This window comes from Cinclus cinclus, chromosome Z (genome assembly GCF_963662255.1).
Source record: "Cinclus cinclus chromosome Z, bCinCin1.1, whole genome shotgun sequence".
Taxonomy (NCBI): domain Eukaryota; kingdom Metazoa; phylum Chordata; class Aves; order Passeriformes; family Cinclidae; genus Cinclus; species Cinclus cinclus.
In genome coordinates this window covers 26,226,667-26,241,850 of record NC_085084.1, presented here as the reverse complement: position 1 = coordinate 26,241,850, position 15,184 = coordinate 26,226,667, and the positions used below count along the sequence as shown (strand labels likewise).

Sequence of the window (15,184 nt, the reverse complement as noted above, 5' to 3'; positions counted from 1 at the left end):
AAAACTTTCTGTGTTGCCTGAATTTCTTACAAAATGAATTTTGAATGGAACTGAAATGCTGTGAAACACATAGATTCTGAAGCTCAATTTAGTAACTGATAGAAGAGCTACAGGAAAAAAGCATTAATCTGCTGCCAAAGAGAGTGTATCAATCATGAGCCTGCACAGTTGGCTTTTGATGAGCTTTGTTCCTAAAGGAATATTAAGAACAGATCATGGATTGAGATTCTGAAAAATGTTGAATTTCTGTATAACCAGAGGAGCACTATGAACAGATAATATCCTGAAGATTGTATATATGGCATTTATTTTCAGAACAATTATTTTAGGCTCTATAATTATATTTTATGGGTCATCTTTAGTAATTCATATCAGAAAAGCATATAAAATAGATGACGGGACCTGTACTTAAAATGTCATGTTATTCCTAGTTTTGACTGAGGAGGTCTTGACCCTTACATGAGGGACCCTTAGAGTTTTGAAAAGACCTAAGTAACTTTTTTTGTTAACCTACCAATTTGAGTAAGTATTCAGTAGAGTTTTCTTTCTTAAGAAAAGGGAATTGTGGTAAGGTCTTATTCTATGTTTTCCTCTGTGGCCCTCTACAGCAGGAAGTGAGCTTTTTAAATAACAGGGGAGTAAATTTTTGTACTCAAGTTACTTACAGTTTTATTCTCTATTTAAAAACAAAGAGGAAAATAAGTATTTAGATGTTTTCTTGGTTTTCAATGCAAGAATCATGAAAGTCTTTTCTTGAGGGGAGGTTGTACGTATTTGCACAATGAACAGATAAATACCTGGTTTAATTAGATGGTCTTGATTCTTTTCCTTCCATGTACCTCCATCTCCAAAGACACACACCTGTGTAATGGCAATCCATGGCAGATTCTTAGGATTCTAGTTTTCTTGAACTTTTAGTGTGGGTTTTGCTGAAATTCCAGAATACATCAGAAGTCTCAAAATTTTAATTTTTTTAATGGTATTTTTGGAAGCTACTATGGCAAGTAGTGCTTTATGCAGTTTAAGTACTAACCCCTAGTTTGTTTCTACCTCATATAAATCAGTATTCAATAATTAAACCTTACTATCTACTGACTCTTCTCCCATCTTTTAAAGCATTTTTTTCTTGCAAGTTAAAAATGTGAAACAGTTTTGATTCTATTACCCTGTGAGATAATTTTTTTTAAAAGAATTTCAGTTTTGTTTACAATTTCAAAGTCCTAGTCTATCAAAGTCCATCAACAGTCAAGAACTCAGAATACATTTCTAGCTGAACTGTGGTTTCTAACCCACCAGCCTTTCTGGTGACTTTTAACATATGTAGTTACTTCAGTTCCTTTTCTCTAAAGTGTAAAGCATTTTAATCTGTTTTCATTACTTCTCTCTTGACATTTTGAGAACTCACATGCATGTGTTTGTTCTCTTTTGTTCTTCAGTGGAAAACCACTGATTAGTATCTAATTTTGGCTTCATGGCTTGTGTCTTTTCTCAGTTTTGAGTGTATTTGTTGTGGTTTTTTTCACCACTGAGGTAGTTTTTACCTTGGCCTTTATAGGAGAAGAGTGAAAGAATATAATCAGCTTTAAAGGCTTTGTTCATATAATTTTGCATTAAAATTGTGCTTATGGGTCCAGAGAACTGACTCTGATGAAACTATTTATAATGGGAAATGCTCCAATCCATCTTAGAAGGTTTGCTGGAGAAATTTTAGTAAAATTAGTCAGTCTGAGCTAGAGTTCCTCAAGGAATTGGTTCTCCAGATGTATTTGAATAAAGTTACACGGCTGAACAATGAACACTGTTGTCTAGAAATGTGAATCCAAGTGCCTTGAAGAGGTGGTTTTTGGATAAGCCTTTATCACTGATCATAGTCTGACATTTGCTAGTAAGTTGTGGTTTCTCACGTTAGTTGAATGCATCCCTTGTGAAGAAAGAATGAATTAACTTCAAAAGGAAGTATTAATTATAGTAACTTTATTGCAGGTGTTACCAGTAAATGTGTGTAGTGATATATATGCCCATATGTTTATGCACATTAGAAAAACAGAAAGCAGTGATCTTTTGAAATACTGAAGCTCTTCTGTTTAAGAAACAACATTCCTTTAGGAGGTAGAGATTAAAGTTGTTATAGATCTAAATCATCTTTATTCATATTTTTGTCTGTAAATAAAGCTAGAAAAGTTATCATGTTTTCTTAATAATAAAAATATTAGAAATAAGAAGCAAGGGGGGTGGGAGGCAAGAGGCATGTTCCAGCTCTTGCTGAAAATGTTCCACAGCAAGTTGCATCTTGTGCTACAGGAAAGACTGGTCAAAATATTACTTGATGCTTGTATGTGTACATTTAATTGGATTTATTAATGTTATTAATGATAGATTATCTAGGGAAAGTGGTCATGCTTGTATGACTGAAAAATAACTGTTTAGAGTTTCAGAGACCCAAAAAAGTATGGGGTAAAAGAATTCAAGGTATATCTTTCCAGAAGTGTCTGAAAAGGTGTCAGGATTTGCTTTTCTTAAATTGAAAATATTTGCGATGCATCCAATTTAGGATTAAGAATTCAAATCTGCAGTAACTTCTCATTTTTTGATGGGCTGGGAGCAGTTAACTCCTGCTCCCCGTGCAGAGGTGAAATACGTGGTCTCCATGTGAGTGGTTTAGTCATGGCTTTTGCAGCAGTGCAGTTTATTTTAACATAGTTCTGGGATTCTTAGATTTCTTGAATAAATGAAATATGTCATGGCTGACTCTTGGCCATTATGGTACCTCTAAAATAAAATATTTCAGATAAAATTTTTCACATGAATCAATAACCGTTAAAACCCTTCACTCTTTAACTGAATGAACGATGTACACTTGAATAATTTTATAGGTGCTGTTGCCAAAGACCAGTGACACGAGTAATGAAAAGAAAATATTTGCTTGCTTCTTCTGAAAGACAGTAATATTCATGTTTTAGTCTTAAAATAAGAAATAGAAAACCTTTCAATATTATCAAGTTGCTCGTCTGTGTAATGCAGCCACAGTGCATTAAGCAATTGTACTTAGGTATTTGTGCGACATTCTTTGGAATGATACTGCTTAAATGAGGTGTAGACCTTTTTTTTTTTCAAATAAAATCAATAATTTTTTATAGTGGGATATTATCAAGGGTGGGAATTGAATGGTACTTCAGAACTAATGTGATTTAATTACATATGTCAGTGCTTTTTTATATGCACAAGAATTTATGTCTTACTTTTCATTACTACTGCAGTCCTCCTGAAATAATATGTCAAAACAAAATATTAGTATCTAGTCAAAATTCCTGAATTTCAATTGTTGAAAATCTGCCCTGTCATTGCTAGCTTATAGTCATGACTATCTTACTACTCTACCTACACATAAAGAACTTAAAATACATTGATTCAAGATGTTAAAAAATGTATATATTTTGATGCAACAATAGATTTGTTTAATCTGAATACAAAGAAAACTAAAGTAGCCTGCTGCAATATAGTAATAATAATAATAATAATAACAATAATAATAATAATACACTTTGTAGGCTTTTTTTTTATTCATAAACTTTTCATGCAGCTAATTAAAGCTGTGAAATATGTTTGTACCTATGGCAAGGTGAACAAATTTTCTGGAAATATTTTCTACACTAATATGTTCTTTGCTTGGCAGATAATTTAAATTTAATGAAAATGTGTTGCATTACTGAAAAATTATTACATGCATAAGGTCTCCTTTACTTGGAGGAACTGAGGCAATCAGTTATATAAGAAGAATGAAGAAAAAAAAGCTGTGGTGTTCTGTTGATGGATGAGAATGAGGATGTACTTTGAGCTTTGGTGTTCAATCATCTCTTAATCTGTATTGTTTCTGGTAGGGGTCTTAACAGTCTTTTTTTCACAGTACATGAGGAGTTATTAAAAAAATTTGATATAATTACTTTTCCTAATTTGTAATGGTTCAAGACTGGAGCAGGGTTGGTTTAGCTAGGTTTTGCTTCCACTAATTTATTTAAAAAAACAAACCTACAAAAACACCTAATAAAATTAACCAAAACATTTAAATTAAAATCTTAATCTGAAAGAAGACTGTTCCAGATAAGCAGAAGTAAAATGCCCTACCAAGTCTACGGGAGGTTCTCAGAAAATCTTGTACAAGTTCTTAAAGACTCTGGAAGCTGACCCAGAATACAGAATAAGGCTAACTATTATACTGTCTGGTAATCTAGGGATCTTCAGCATGAAACAGGGCAAAAGAGAACATCCAAAAGCATTTTTGGTTATGGTCACAAATACCCTTTGAAAATCATTGGTATGCTTAGAAGTCATGATTTAAGGAATACTTCAGCACATGAATTTAGGGAGTTAAAAGGCAATTATTTTTTATGGGATATATTTTCATTTGATGTATGGCAAATGATGTGAAGTTTCTTGATATAAAAAGCTAATAAAGACTCTGATTTTGTTTATTCAACTAATGACAAGTTGAAATTCACCTTTCATTTCCTACTGATGGTGAGGTAATATGGTAGCAGTAAGGTGCTGGGAAATTTACTAGCCAAGTTTGATGCAGACAAACAAAGGAAGCCAGTAAAGATAAGGAGGAAATGGTGGCCTGGTCAGAATTCTAAATGAGATTTGTAGGTTGGGTGGATGGAGATACTTCTAGGTGAAGTGATTTGATCTGTGAAGGGGATAATTGAGTTTGAGGTTTAAGATGTGAATGCAAGGGAAATAAAACCATGGACAAAACCCTGAAGAAACTGCTTAGAAAACATGGAACAGAGAAAAAGGAGAATATGATAAAGAAAAAATGTGGAAGACGTGATTTGATAAGTAAAATATGGATCTCATGGGAATTGATGGAAGATCAGTTCCCATTAAGAAGTAAACGGCTTTATAGTGGGGTGTGCTAAGGAGGTTGAAGACAGAGTAGTGATTCTGCTGTATACAGTTAAGAACATACCAGAAGTTTTGGCAAGAGCACTTTTTATTGTAAAAGACTTCTTTTAAAGAGTGACATGAACAGAGGGAAACTTCATGGAAAAGTTGTAAATAGTACATTCTTTGAGCTTGTCAGTGGAAAGACATAAACTATGATAGTCCTACAGTTGCACAAGCCACAAATGTTCTAGCATAGTTTTGTTTTTCTATACCTTACAATACATGAACCTGTTATAATAAAAAAAATATGTAGGCTAATAAAGTCAGTCTGTTCAGCTCAGGCCTAATTCTATTGGTTAATACCATAATCTGTGTTCAAATGGAAGAAAAGCCATAAGACTGCTGAAAAAATTAGTTATTCCATATGTACCTATTAAGGAGATACGCAAACAGTTGCCACAGTGGATGATACTAAATTATAATTTTAATAATTTTGTACTTTCCCTTATAGGAGAGAGAAACTAGTTCCTTTAGTGAATATATATGTAGAGGCAGTTTTCTTCACTCATTTTTTCTAAGCTATGTTAAAAAAAAGCAATTGTGGATGAGAATTTGATAGTTCAGCCTTAAAATGCATTTAAAATGTCCTTAAGTATCTTGATTGTGCTTGCAAATGTTAATAGCAATTCTTTAGCAGTTATAATGGGAAACAGATATATTTTTTGTAAGGAATTCTCAAAATTTCTTGGAGAAATAATTGCATTAAGAAAAGAAGATCTGAAAATAATTGATGTTAAATATCCATTGTTTCTTGGTTATGTTTTGTATATTTATTTATTGTGGTATGTACCTGTTGTTCTAATGTTGTTTTAATCCTCTGTGTGTGAAATTTATGTGCAGTAAAATTAAACCTGAAGGAGAAAGCTTGGTTGCTGGAAGATAATTTGTAAATATGTTTTTTTCAGATACCTTTTGATATTTAATCCTACGGAGCAAGAGCGATTTTCAGTGGTTTCAGTCAATGTGAATTCACCCAGAGTTAAATTGTTGTCTCCTTTGGGAAAACCTGTTACTGTTCAGATAAGTGCTGTTTGGGATGGAGCAACTACAGTATCACATGAAGCTTATCAGGTACCCTACTTTAAGTAAAAAGCTTTAAAATATGTTTTTTGAGAGATACTGTAGCTTCGTAGTCAAAGAAAATGTAGAATGTACTTCATATATTGGCAGTTACATCTTCTGTAGACAATACTATTAATTCAGTCATTTAAAGTAAAAAGAAAATCAAAACAACAAAAACCCCTTAAAACTCAACATACATGTGTTTAGAATTAATCTTTCTTAAACTTAAAGCTGTTAAACTTTTGTGATATAATTTACTACATTTAAAGAAACAGTTTCAGCTGTATGACTAGAAAATACTGGATGTGTGTCTTTTCCCCTCTCTTCCTCAATTGAGCTGCTTCTTCCTTCAAGTCCCAATCTGTACACACAGTCACACAAGTCTGTATGTTCTCAAGCACTCCAGCTGGAACGTCTTGTATGTGCAATGGCTTAAGCATTTACATTCAGATGTCCTCTTCCCTTCCAAGTACATGAGCTGGGCAGGTATCTTCAAGCCCACCTCCTGTTTTTTGTTCGAAGCAAAACTTCTGAGAATTTTTGAGTTGTACACCATTATAGAAAATTGTTCTCAATGATTACAGCACACACCAGAAATTTATTTCACTAAATTTTCAATGATACAGTAATAGTGTATTTCTGGAGTAGTAATAGTGCATTACTGGAGTAGTAATACTATATTGCTTTCAGGCTTATGTTTTGATTCATTTTGACTAGGAACTTAGTTCAGGATAACATTTCTGTGATGCTTATTCGATAACTGTCTCTCAGTTGTGTTCCAAAAGGATAATTATCGTGGGTAAACCCTGCTAAGCAGCTCAACCCCACGCACCTGCTCACTCACTGTCTCAGTGAGGTGAATGGGGTGAAGGAAAAGGTTGCATGGGTAATGGTGAGAAAGCCCATGGGTAAAGCTGAAGCTGTGCACTCAAACAAAGCAAAACAAAGAATTAATTCACTGTGACACAAGTCTGGGTAGGTGCTCAGCCATCCCCAGCAGAGCAGGGCTCCATCACATAGAACAGTGACTTGGGAAGACAAATATCGTTATTTCAAACATTCCCCCTTCCTTTTTCTTCTCATAGTTTTTATTGCTGAACATCATGTCGCATGGTCTGGAATATGCTTTGGTCAGCTGGGGTCTGCTGTTTTGGCTGCCCCCTCCCAACTCCTTGTGCACCCACAGCCTCCTCCCTGGTGGAGCAGCAGAAAGGCCACTGATGCTGCATAAGCCCTGCTCAGCCATGGCTGAAGCATCCCTGTGTTATCAATGTGGTTAATACTGAAACCACGGATCAAAAGTGCTACTATGAAGATATTTAAGTTTATCCCAGCCAAAACTGGCATAGTAATTAGTACTTTTATTGCCTGAAGAAGAGGAAATGAAATTACTTGTCTGGACCTCAAATTCTAAACAAATTGCTTTGGAGATGTACCTTGTGTGCTACTTTTCTATGCAGATTATAGCTCCTAGAAAAACAGAGACTGAAATTGAGGCACTTGTTTATACTAAGTTATTTAAATTAATGCATTTTTAAATTTAAATTTAAAAATGAAGTGATAAGTAGAGTCCATGTGCATTTGATCCAGTACACATACATTTTCAATGAAAAGCAAATATAGTCAGAACTGCATATGACAGCTAACATTCCTAACAAGATTCAAAATTATTATTCCATTAATATAATGGTAATTTTGATGCTAAGCAAATTAGTGATAGAGATATTTTTACTTTTTAATTCTTCATATTTATTTATGGAATATGGGAAAACTCAGCCATCCTAAAATTATTCAAGCAAAAGGAGTTACTCTGAACATAAATTCAGTATACAAAGTTGATATTTTTCTTTTTGTAGTAATGGCTATTTATTTGCTCCCAATAGATCTCTTTTGTGGCACATCTACCACCTCTTGGGATTGGAGTTTATCAGCTTTTGGAGGATGAGAGTTCAGAAGCAGTTTTAGCTGACTATAACATATATGTAAAGAATAGCAGGCAGGAGAAGACAGATAGAATTTTCAAGATAAAAGAGATGCAGCATTCTGTGGATAATATAATCTTAGAAAATGCATATGTGAAACTGTGGTTTTCTGGAATGTCTGGATTACTGGAGGTATGTTACATTTTATTTCAAAACACTATATTTTCCTTTTTTGTGCTGCTTTATGGAAACCTAACATGAATCTCTGTCCTTTTAGAAAATAAATACCAAAGAAGATGGTAAAAATCATCAAATGAAGATGGAGTTTGCGTGGTATGGAACTGCCAGTAACCGAGATAAAAGTGGAGCTTATCTCTTCTTACCAGATGGAGATGCCAAGGTAAACCTTCTGTTTGCAAAGAGATTCTAATTTTGAAGTAACTTTTAAGTGTTCGGCAAATACAGATTGGAAGAGCTAGTTGTCCCCAAAACTGAAATAAAAGCTTTATGTTTAGACATAATGACATGGTCTACTATTGAAATGACTGTCTGACATTCATACTTCCTAACCTTACAACAGAGTAAAAACACAATAGAAATAATTGAAAATGTGGAAACCTAGAGAATATTTTTGATCCCCAAAAAATCTTAAGATGAAATCCTTGCAAGAAATGCAGTGAGATGTGACCATTCATTATCAATAAAATAAGCTCATTTTTACTTTCTGTGGTAAAAATGTGTAGGACATGCTGATTCATTTCTACATCTTCACTTTTCTGATTTTTAATATTTTTTTAATTGTGAATGAGTTGCTTCTGGTTCAGAGATTTTAAGCTGATATTAGCATATTTAGTTTAGTACAGTAATTAAGATACTGACTCCCAGTTGGTGAATATAAAGACAGAGTAGCAAGGAACTGTTCTGATTTAGTTCTCTAGGGTTATCTGTATTTTTTAGCTGTGTAATTACTGGAGACCCACACCATACTCCTATTAGTTTTCAAATTGGAAACTGGGAAATGGCAGCATTCTTACAGTGACTTAATTACTATATGGTGTCTACTACTTCCCTTTTGGAACTAGAACAGTGATATTTCAGAAGGCAAAAGATAAAATAATGAACATTTATGAAATCAGCTAGTTGGTAGCATATTTCTTCAGAGTTTCTCTTGTGAAAACTCAAGTTGCATACATAAGGCAAGCTATGAATTCTATTCATTTTAGGAATTATGCAAAAGTAACCATTCTACGTTTTGGCAGGAAGGGAAAGGTGTTTTCTTCCTTTCTTCCTGTAATGAACGGGCCAGGAGACCAGCTCCCTTTCAAATGCTTTTATTATGGAGAGATCTGGGTGGGGGCCCGAGGGGTTGCACACACCGCCACTGCTCCCACTGGACAACCCAAAGGAGAAGGCGATCTCAGCTTTGTCGTTTGGCAGAGCTGGGGCTTCTATCCTCACGAGAATCTGTAGGAAGACAATTGTTGGCTCCTGGTCTAGGGTTGTCATGGTGGTCAGATGCTATTAGTTCATGGTGACAAATCAGAGGTTACTCTGGTTGGTAATCTGTTGTCTCTCACTTTCCACCGGCCCAGTAGTGTTATTTTCACTCTTTAGTTTTACATTGGCTCATTGTTCTAGGGGTCTTTTTTTCCAAATGATGCTGGATCTCTCTAATTTGCATGTAGCCTTGGGCGCACAGCTTCTTGGGAGCAGCAGGGATGATACTTGACAGAAGGGAATACAATTACAGGGCAGGTGGTGAAAGGGGCGCAGGCTTCAACTGACAATTTCAGAACATTTAACAATTGAACCTCAACGTTTACAACCTTAGAATTTCAACATTTAACAAGTAAACCTTCAACAATTTCAACCAAGGACCTGTAGTTGGGGATTCCATTTCCCACCCTTCCTTCCTTCCTTCCTTCCTGCCTGCCTGCCTGCCTGCCTGCCTGCCTCTCTCCCTTCCTTCCCTCCCTCCTTTCCTTTCTTTCCTTTCTTTTTGTTTTTTTTTTCGTTTTCTGTTTCCCCCTTTTTTATGTGTAAATCAGTATGGAAGGGACAGAACAGTTTCCTTTTTTTTAGCAGTCTTTCCTAGAAGCACACCTTTACAGAACTGTGAGTTGACAGTTTTGAACTATTTAGTATATTTAGTTCCATAATTGTTTACTTCAGAGATGTTCATCAGGGCTCCCTCATCCTTCTTTTTATATGCCATTTAATAATTCTTCATTTTATTATGTGTTTATCTGTGAATACTTGAACAATATCACTTACAGTTTTTAATTTTTACCTTTCACTAGCTGTGTGGTCACACTTTCACTCATTTAATTTTATATTCTAATTATTTTATCTTTTTCAACTTTCATCTAAATTTCATCTTTTGCTTATAAAAATAATCACTAAATCTAGCAGTTATGCAATTTTAACTGTACATTTAAGTAATTTGCTTTATGAAAATAATCTGGACAAATTGAGGTAGCAAAATGGTATGGTTTAAACAGAAGAAGTCTGACATGTCTGCAAGCACAATTAGAAAAGAAAAATGAAATTAAAATACATTTTAAGTTAACATTAAAAGGGTGCTGTTCAACTTTTGTAACATTTACACAATAAAAATGAAATTGCTATACTTCTCAAAATTCTGTTTCATTAATATTATGCTTCATAAGGCTCATTTGGCTTACATTTAAATAACACTAATGAAATAACATTAATTAAACACTGGAAATAATACTGTAATTCTATAGTAGCTTCTAAACCAGTTTGAGCTAATGCTTTCTGTCTTAAAAGAAATGCCATCTGTTCAGGGTTCTTAGTGTGATGTGTATTGACTAACTTTTTAAATCCTTGTGTGAATTGGCAATACAATAGATGGCAGGCAGCTTTCCTGATTTTTGGATTGGTGTTTTGTTGGTTTTTTTTGGTACCTTCTAAACCCTATGTATTACAGCAAAATTTGCAAAGAATAATTGCTTTTTGTGTTTTCTTGGTATAAGTAGAGTTATATGTTTTCTTTGCCCTTGTTAATGGATTAATTTTTCATCTGATAGATCTTTTTTACTTTATTTTCAGTTCTGCAATACTCAGAAATTTTTTTTTCATCTGGTTTAATCATTTGTCTAGCCATATGTCCTAGTTTGAAAGACAGGTGTTTGCTAAGGAAAGCAGAAGGCCCCCTTTGAACTGAAAAATGTGATTCTTCCTTCCTACAGATTATTATAATTTTGAAATTAAGGGAGCTCTCAGGCAAAGATACGGGGATAAGAATAACAGTTCTTTACTAGTATATCTAACAAGACAAACAAGAACAACAACAGCTATGAAATTACCCACAAACAGAACAGTAACTCAGTCCCAGTCCCTTTCTGGCTGCAGGCACCTTTTCCCTGAGCTGCAGTTCCTGGTGCTGGGGGCAGGCAGGTCCTGCAGAGCTGCAGGAGGGCTGGGGGTGATGGCAGCGCTGTCCCAGGGGGAGAGGGAGATGGAGAGAGCCCTCCGCTCACGGTGTGGGTCCTGGTGCTCAGCAGAGTGCTGGATGGTGGCAGGTTACAGCGAGAAGGCAGCAGGGCAGGGTCCGACAGCTGTGAGGATGGCTCCCGGCACTGGGATGGCAGGAATGGGGCTGAGGCGGCGATCGTCCTTCTCGTCTGAACTCCGCGGGGGAAATGGGCCGAGCCAGAGCCTTCTGTCTGCTCTTCTGGATGTTTGGATATTGAGGGGTTTCCCTCTTCTCTCTCCTCCCCCTTGCCACCAGGGCCCAGTCAACAGGTATCTTAGCATGACAATGGGGAAAATTCCACAGAGGGAAAAGGGAAAGAACCAACCCCTAACACCATAGTGCTAAATTACAGCAGTGCAAAGTCCAGAGCAGAGGCACAGCGTGGGGTTCTATCCTGCAGGTCTAGAGAGATAGGACAGTCTTCATACCATGCCTTTGTTTTTTCTGCAAAATCAAAACAAAAAGCAAGGCACCAGGGAAAAAGGCAGCATCTTTATTTTTTTAAATGGCATTGCAGTGTAACTGATTTGAAAGGAAGAGATTTCCTTCTGCCTCACAGTAAATATAAACAAAATGCCCTGTACATGAAGGCAAAACATGTTTTTTATCTCCTGTGTGATTTTGTGAATTTCCAGCTTCTTTTTTTTCTAGATTTATGGAAAAAACCCCACAGTATTCAGCAAACTTAGAAGCAGTTAAATGTCTGTATTTCTTCTGTGTATTCAACACAAGTCAAAATGTGATGACTTCTTACTAGCCCTGCTTGGTATCAATAGGGAGTAGAGCAAAGCAGTTTTTTAAAAGCATCAAATGCTAAATGTTTGTGGGATCAATGTCAGTAGTTGATTTTTTTTGTTTTACAAGGAATTTTTTCAGTATTAAAGTGATGATTTTTGGTACATTCAGACTAGGAAATTTTGATTCTCCCGCAGGCAGCTGGTTCTGTGATTCTGTGTAGGTACTAGTTCCCATAGGTACTTATGTACTAACAGAATATATAGGAAAACAGATTTTTTTTTTTTCCCCTGGGAGGATCTCTAGTGCTGTAGCTAAAATACATAATATTAGCTCAATCTAATCTCAAACCCTGCCAAATAAGGGGCAATCTGATATTGAGAAACACCCTTTCCTGTAGGCTTTGTCCTGAGATACTTTTTTTTTTTTAAATTTTAGACTTAACTGGAGCATTTCATCTGTGGTTGAAAACTTTCCCCTGGGCATAGCTTTTTTGGTGCCCAGACGAAGAATGTGCTGCACTACCAGAAAGTTTCTGGCCACACAAAAATGTTTAGGAGTGCTTTACTTGTCTACAAAGAGGAAAAGCTTATTGCCCATGCTTCATACCTCCAGGCTGCAATATGCCATGCCATTTTCTATACAAGCCAGTAAATACTTTGTGAAGGTGTATCTCCAGTTATTTCCACCTTTTGGCACCTGTTTTGATGTTAAGCATTGTAATATACCCTCAGTATCCACGAGATATTTTTCTGTTCCAAATATTCTCCCTTAAAATTCCTAGGTAGTTTGTCCACGGGCCTCCTGCCCTCTATCTTTCCAAAGGAAGGTTGTCTTATTTCTCTTGAATAGGAGTACAGAAAGATGATTTCTGGACCCTTTGACCCATAGTTCTGTTGTCTTGTTTCTGAAAAATACTAATTTCCAGGCTCACCAAAAGCTGCCTCACCAGGCTGCTGGATCTTATACAATGGAATTTGTTCCACTGGACCTGAGAACAGATATTACAGTAGCTACTTATTTTAACTCTTTAGAATGTGGAATCTTCAGATTAACCACTGGGTATGAAACCAAAATATTTTTATTCCAATTCAAGGTGTGAGTAATCACAAATTATTTCATGCTGCTGGAAGGTCCTATAGTCCATGCTTTTTTGCAACTCAGACTTAATACTGATTTGAAACAAGGACTTTGTCAAATCAGTTTGCAAATGTCTGTAATTGTTTGCTCTTTCCACATTGCCTTAGACTTTCACATCAAAAATACCTTTGTATTTTAGATCTGGGACCAGGATAATTGAAGTGGTTTTGGTAAGGCAAACCTGGGCAATTATCTCTTTTATAAGTTCTGAACTCCTGGTATTTCTCCTGGTAACTAGAAACAAATCAAGTTCTAGGATTAGTATTTTTCTAAGCACTAAATATAGATTAGAAGGCTCCCCTATTCCATCAAGGCCATATTTTTACTTCTTTTTTCCTGCTTACCCAACAATCAGGGGATATCAGTCATCCTTGAGAACTTGAGTATACATCATATTGCCACTCTTTCTATCAGAAAGAACTTGTTTGATCCCCAGAATTACATGATGGCATCTGCCTTTGTAAGCCACCTTCCTCTTTTGTGCCTTTTTTAGCACTGCAACTGAATTGGAGGCTTGCAAATTCAATGCATGTCCTAGCAAAATTATGAAATATTATTTTTTAAAAAAATTATTAGTTTCAGGCAATATCTACAAAATAACAGTTCCTTTTCCAGAAGCTCATATTTCTCTTTAGCTCAGAACACTCTGTGTGATTACCTTGACCTTCAGAAGAAGAGCTCATTTGGCTACATGTGCAGCCTGGAGGCTCAGGTTTGTGAACTTAATATTTGTGGCAAATCCCAGATTCTGAGAGCTGATATATCAATCTCATTTCAGTTTTCTGCATATTTTAATACCTGTTGTCAATATCACACTCATGTTTTGTACTAAAACACTCAATGGAAAAGAGTTCCTACAAATGTTTCTGGGTTTTTTTTTTTGTTAGTTTGTTTTTTGTTTGTTGTTTTTTGTTTTGTTTTGTTTTGTTTTTGAAATAACTAAAGTTTTTTTTGTTTTTTTTTTCCTAATAAGTGCACAGCCTTTTATATCCCTGTGTCACTCATACTCAGCCAGCATCTTTCCATTTTGCTGGCTAGCTCCAGTGAGAGCCCAGCAAGAAATACTCTCACAAATTACAGAAGACCATACTATCTGTGTTACTTTAATAACAGAATACTTTGGCAGTCTGCTGTCTGTGTAAGTGACATTCTCCTAGTTCACAGGCTTGTCCTGATGACCTCAGGTTTTCTTAGTTCATTTTCTCTGAGTTCCTTTAGGTGCTGTTTCAGTCTGTCTTTGGTACCTTGAATATCATCACTGAGGTATTGCTTTACCCTGCAGGGAAGGGTTTTTGAAGGGTTTGATTATTCCACCATTTGGTCAGACATCCAGCTCCTCCTCTGTAAGATTTTTAGCTTCTAGAAGCCATGTAGTCACAGATTAAATATGTTTGTCTTCTCTGCCTATATGTGACAGAAAAGCAGATATCAATCTTTTCTGCCAGAAGGGGAGAATTCAGTCTACAGTTACTGATATTGTCAGTTTTTCATGGAAATAAGAGGTTCTAACTTAAGATCTGGTCTTCAAATTTATTTTATCTCAGTGTATTAGTTGATCTGCCTTATGTGCCCCCTGAATACCATATTCCTTCTGTATTTCTCACTTAGAAAATGCATTTTGCATAACAGGTAACATTTGTCTGTCTTATTGACAAGATGAGATCCTACAGAAGTATTCCATCATTTTTTCATGTAGACTATTAAGAAGTCCCAAACACTATTTTGAAGTTTTTATTGATCAAACAAACTGGATGGTATGATATATGATATAATAAAATGTAATGTAATATAATGTAGTGTAATATAATATAATGTAATGCAATACATAACTAGATAAGATTTTCAGTAGGAAAAAGCCCTCTCTCCCTAAACCAAGCAATCT

At 35.5% G+C, this 15,184-nt stretch overlaps 1 protein-coding gene across 1 annotated transcript in view; it reads left to right on the top strand.

Moving 5' to 3' along the window:
* MAN2A1 (mannosidase alpha class 2A member 1) overlaps positions 1-15,184 on the top strand; it is a 115,075-nt gene that overhangs the window by 70,969 nt on the left and 28,922 nt on the right. Inside the window, exons 13-15 of the mRNA XM_062512840.1 lie at positions 5,850-6,015; positions 7,890-8,120; positions 8,206-8,328. Coding sequence (XP_062368824.1) covers positions 5,850-6,015; positions 7,890-8,120; positions 8,206-8,328 — 520 coding nt within the window. The remainder of the gene's footprint in view (positions 1-5,849; positions 6,016-7,889; positions 8,121-8,205; positions 8,329-15,184) is intronic.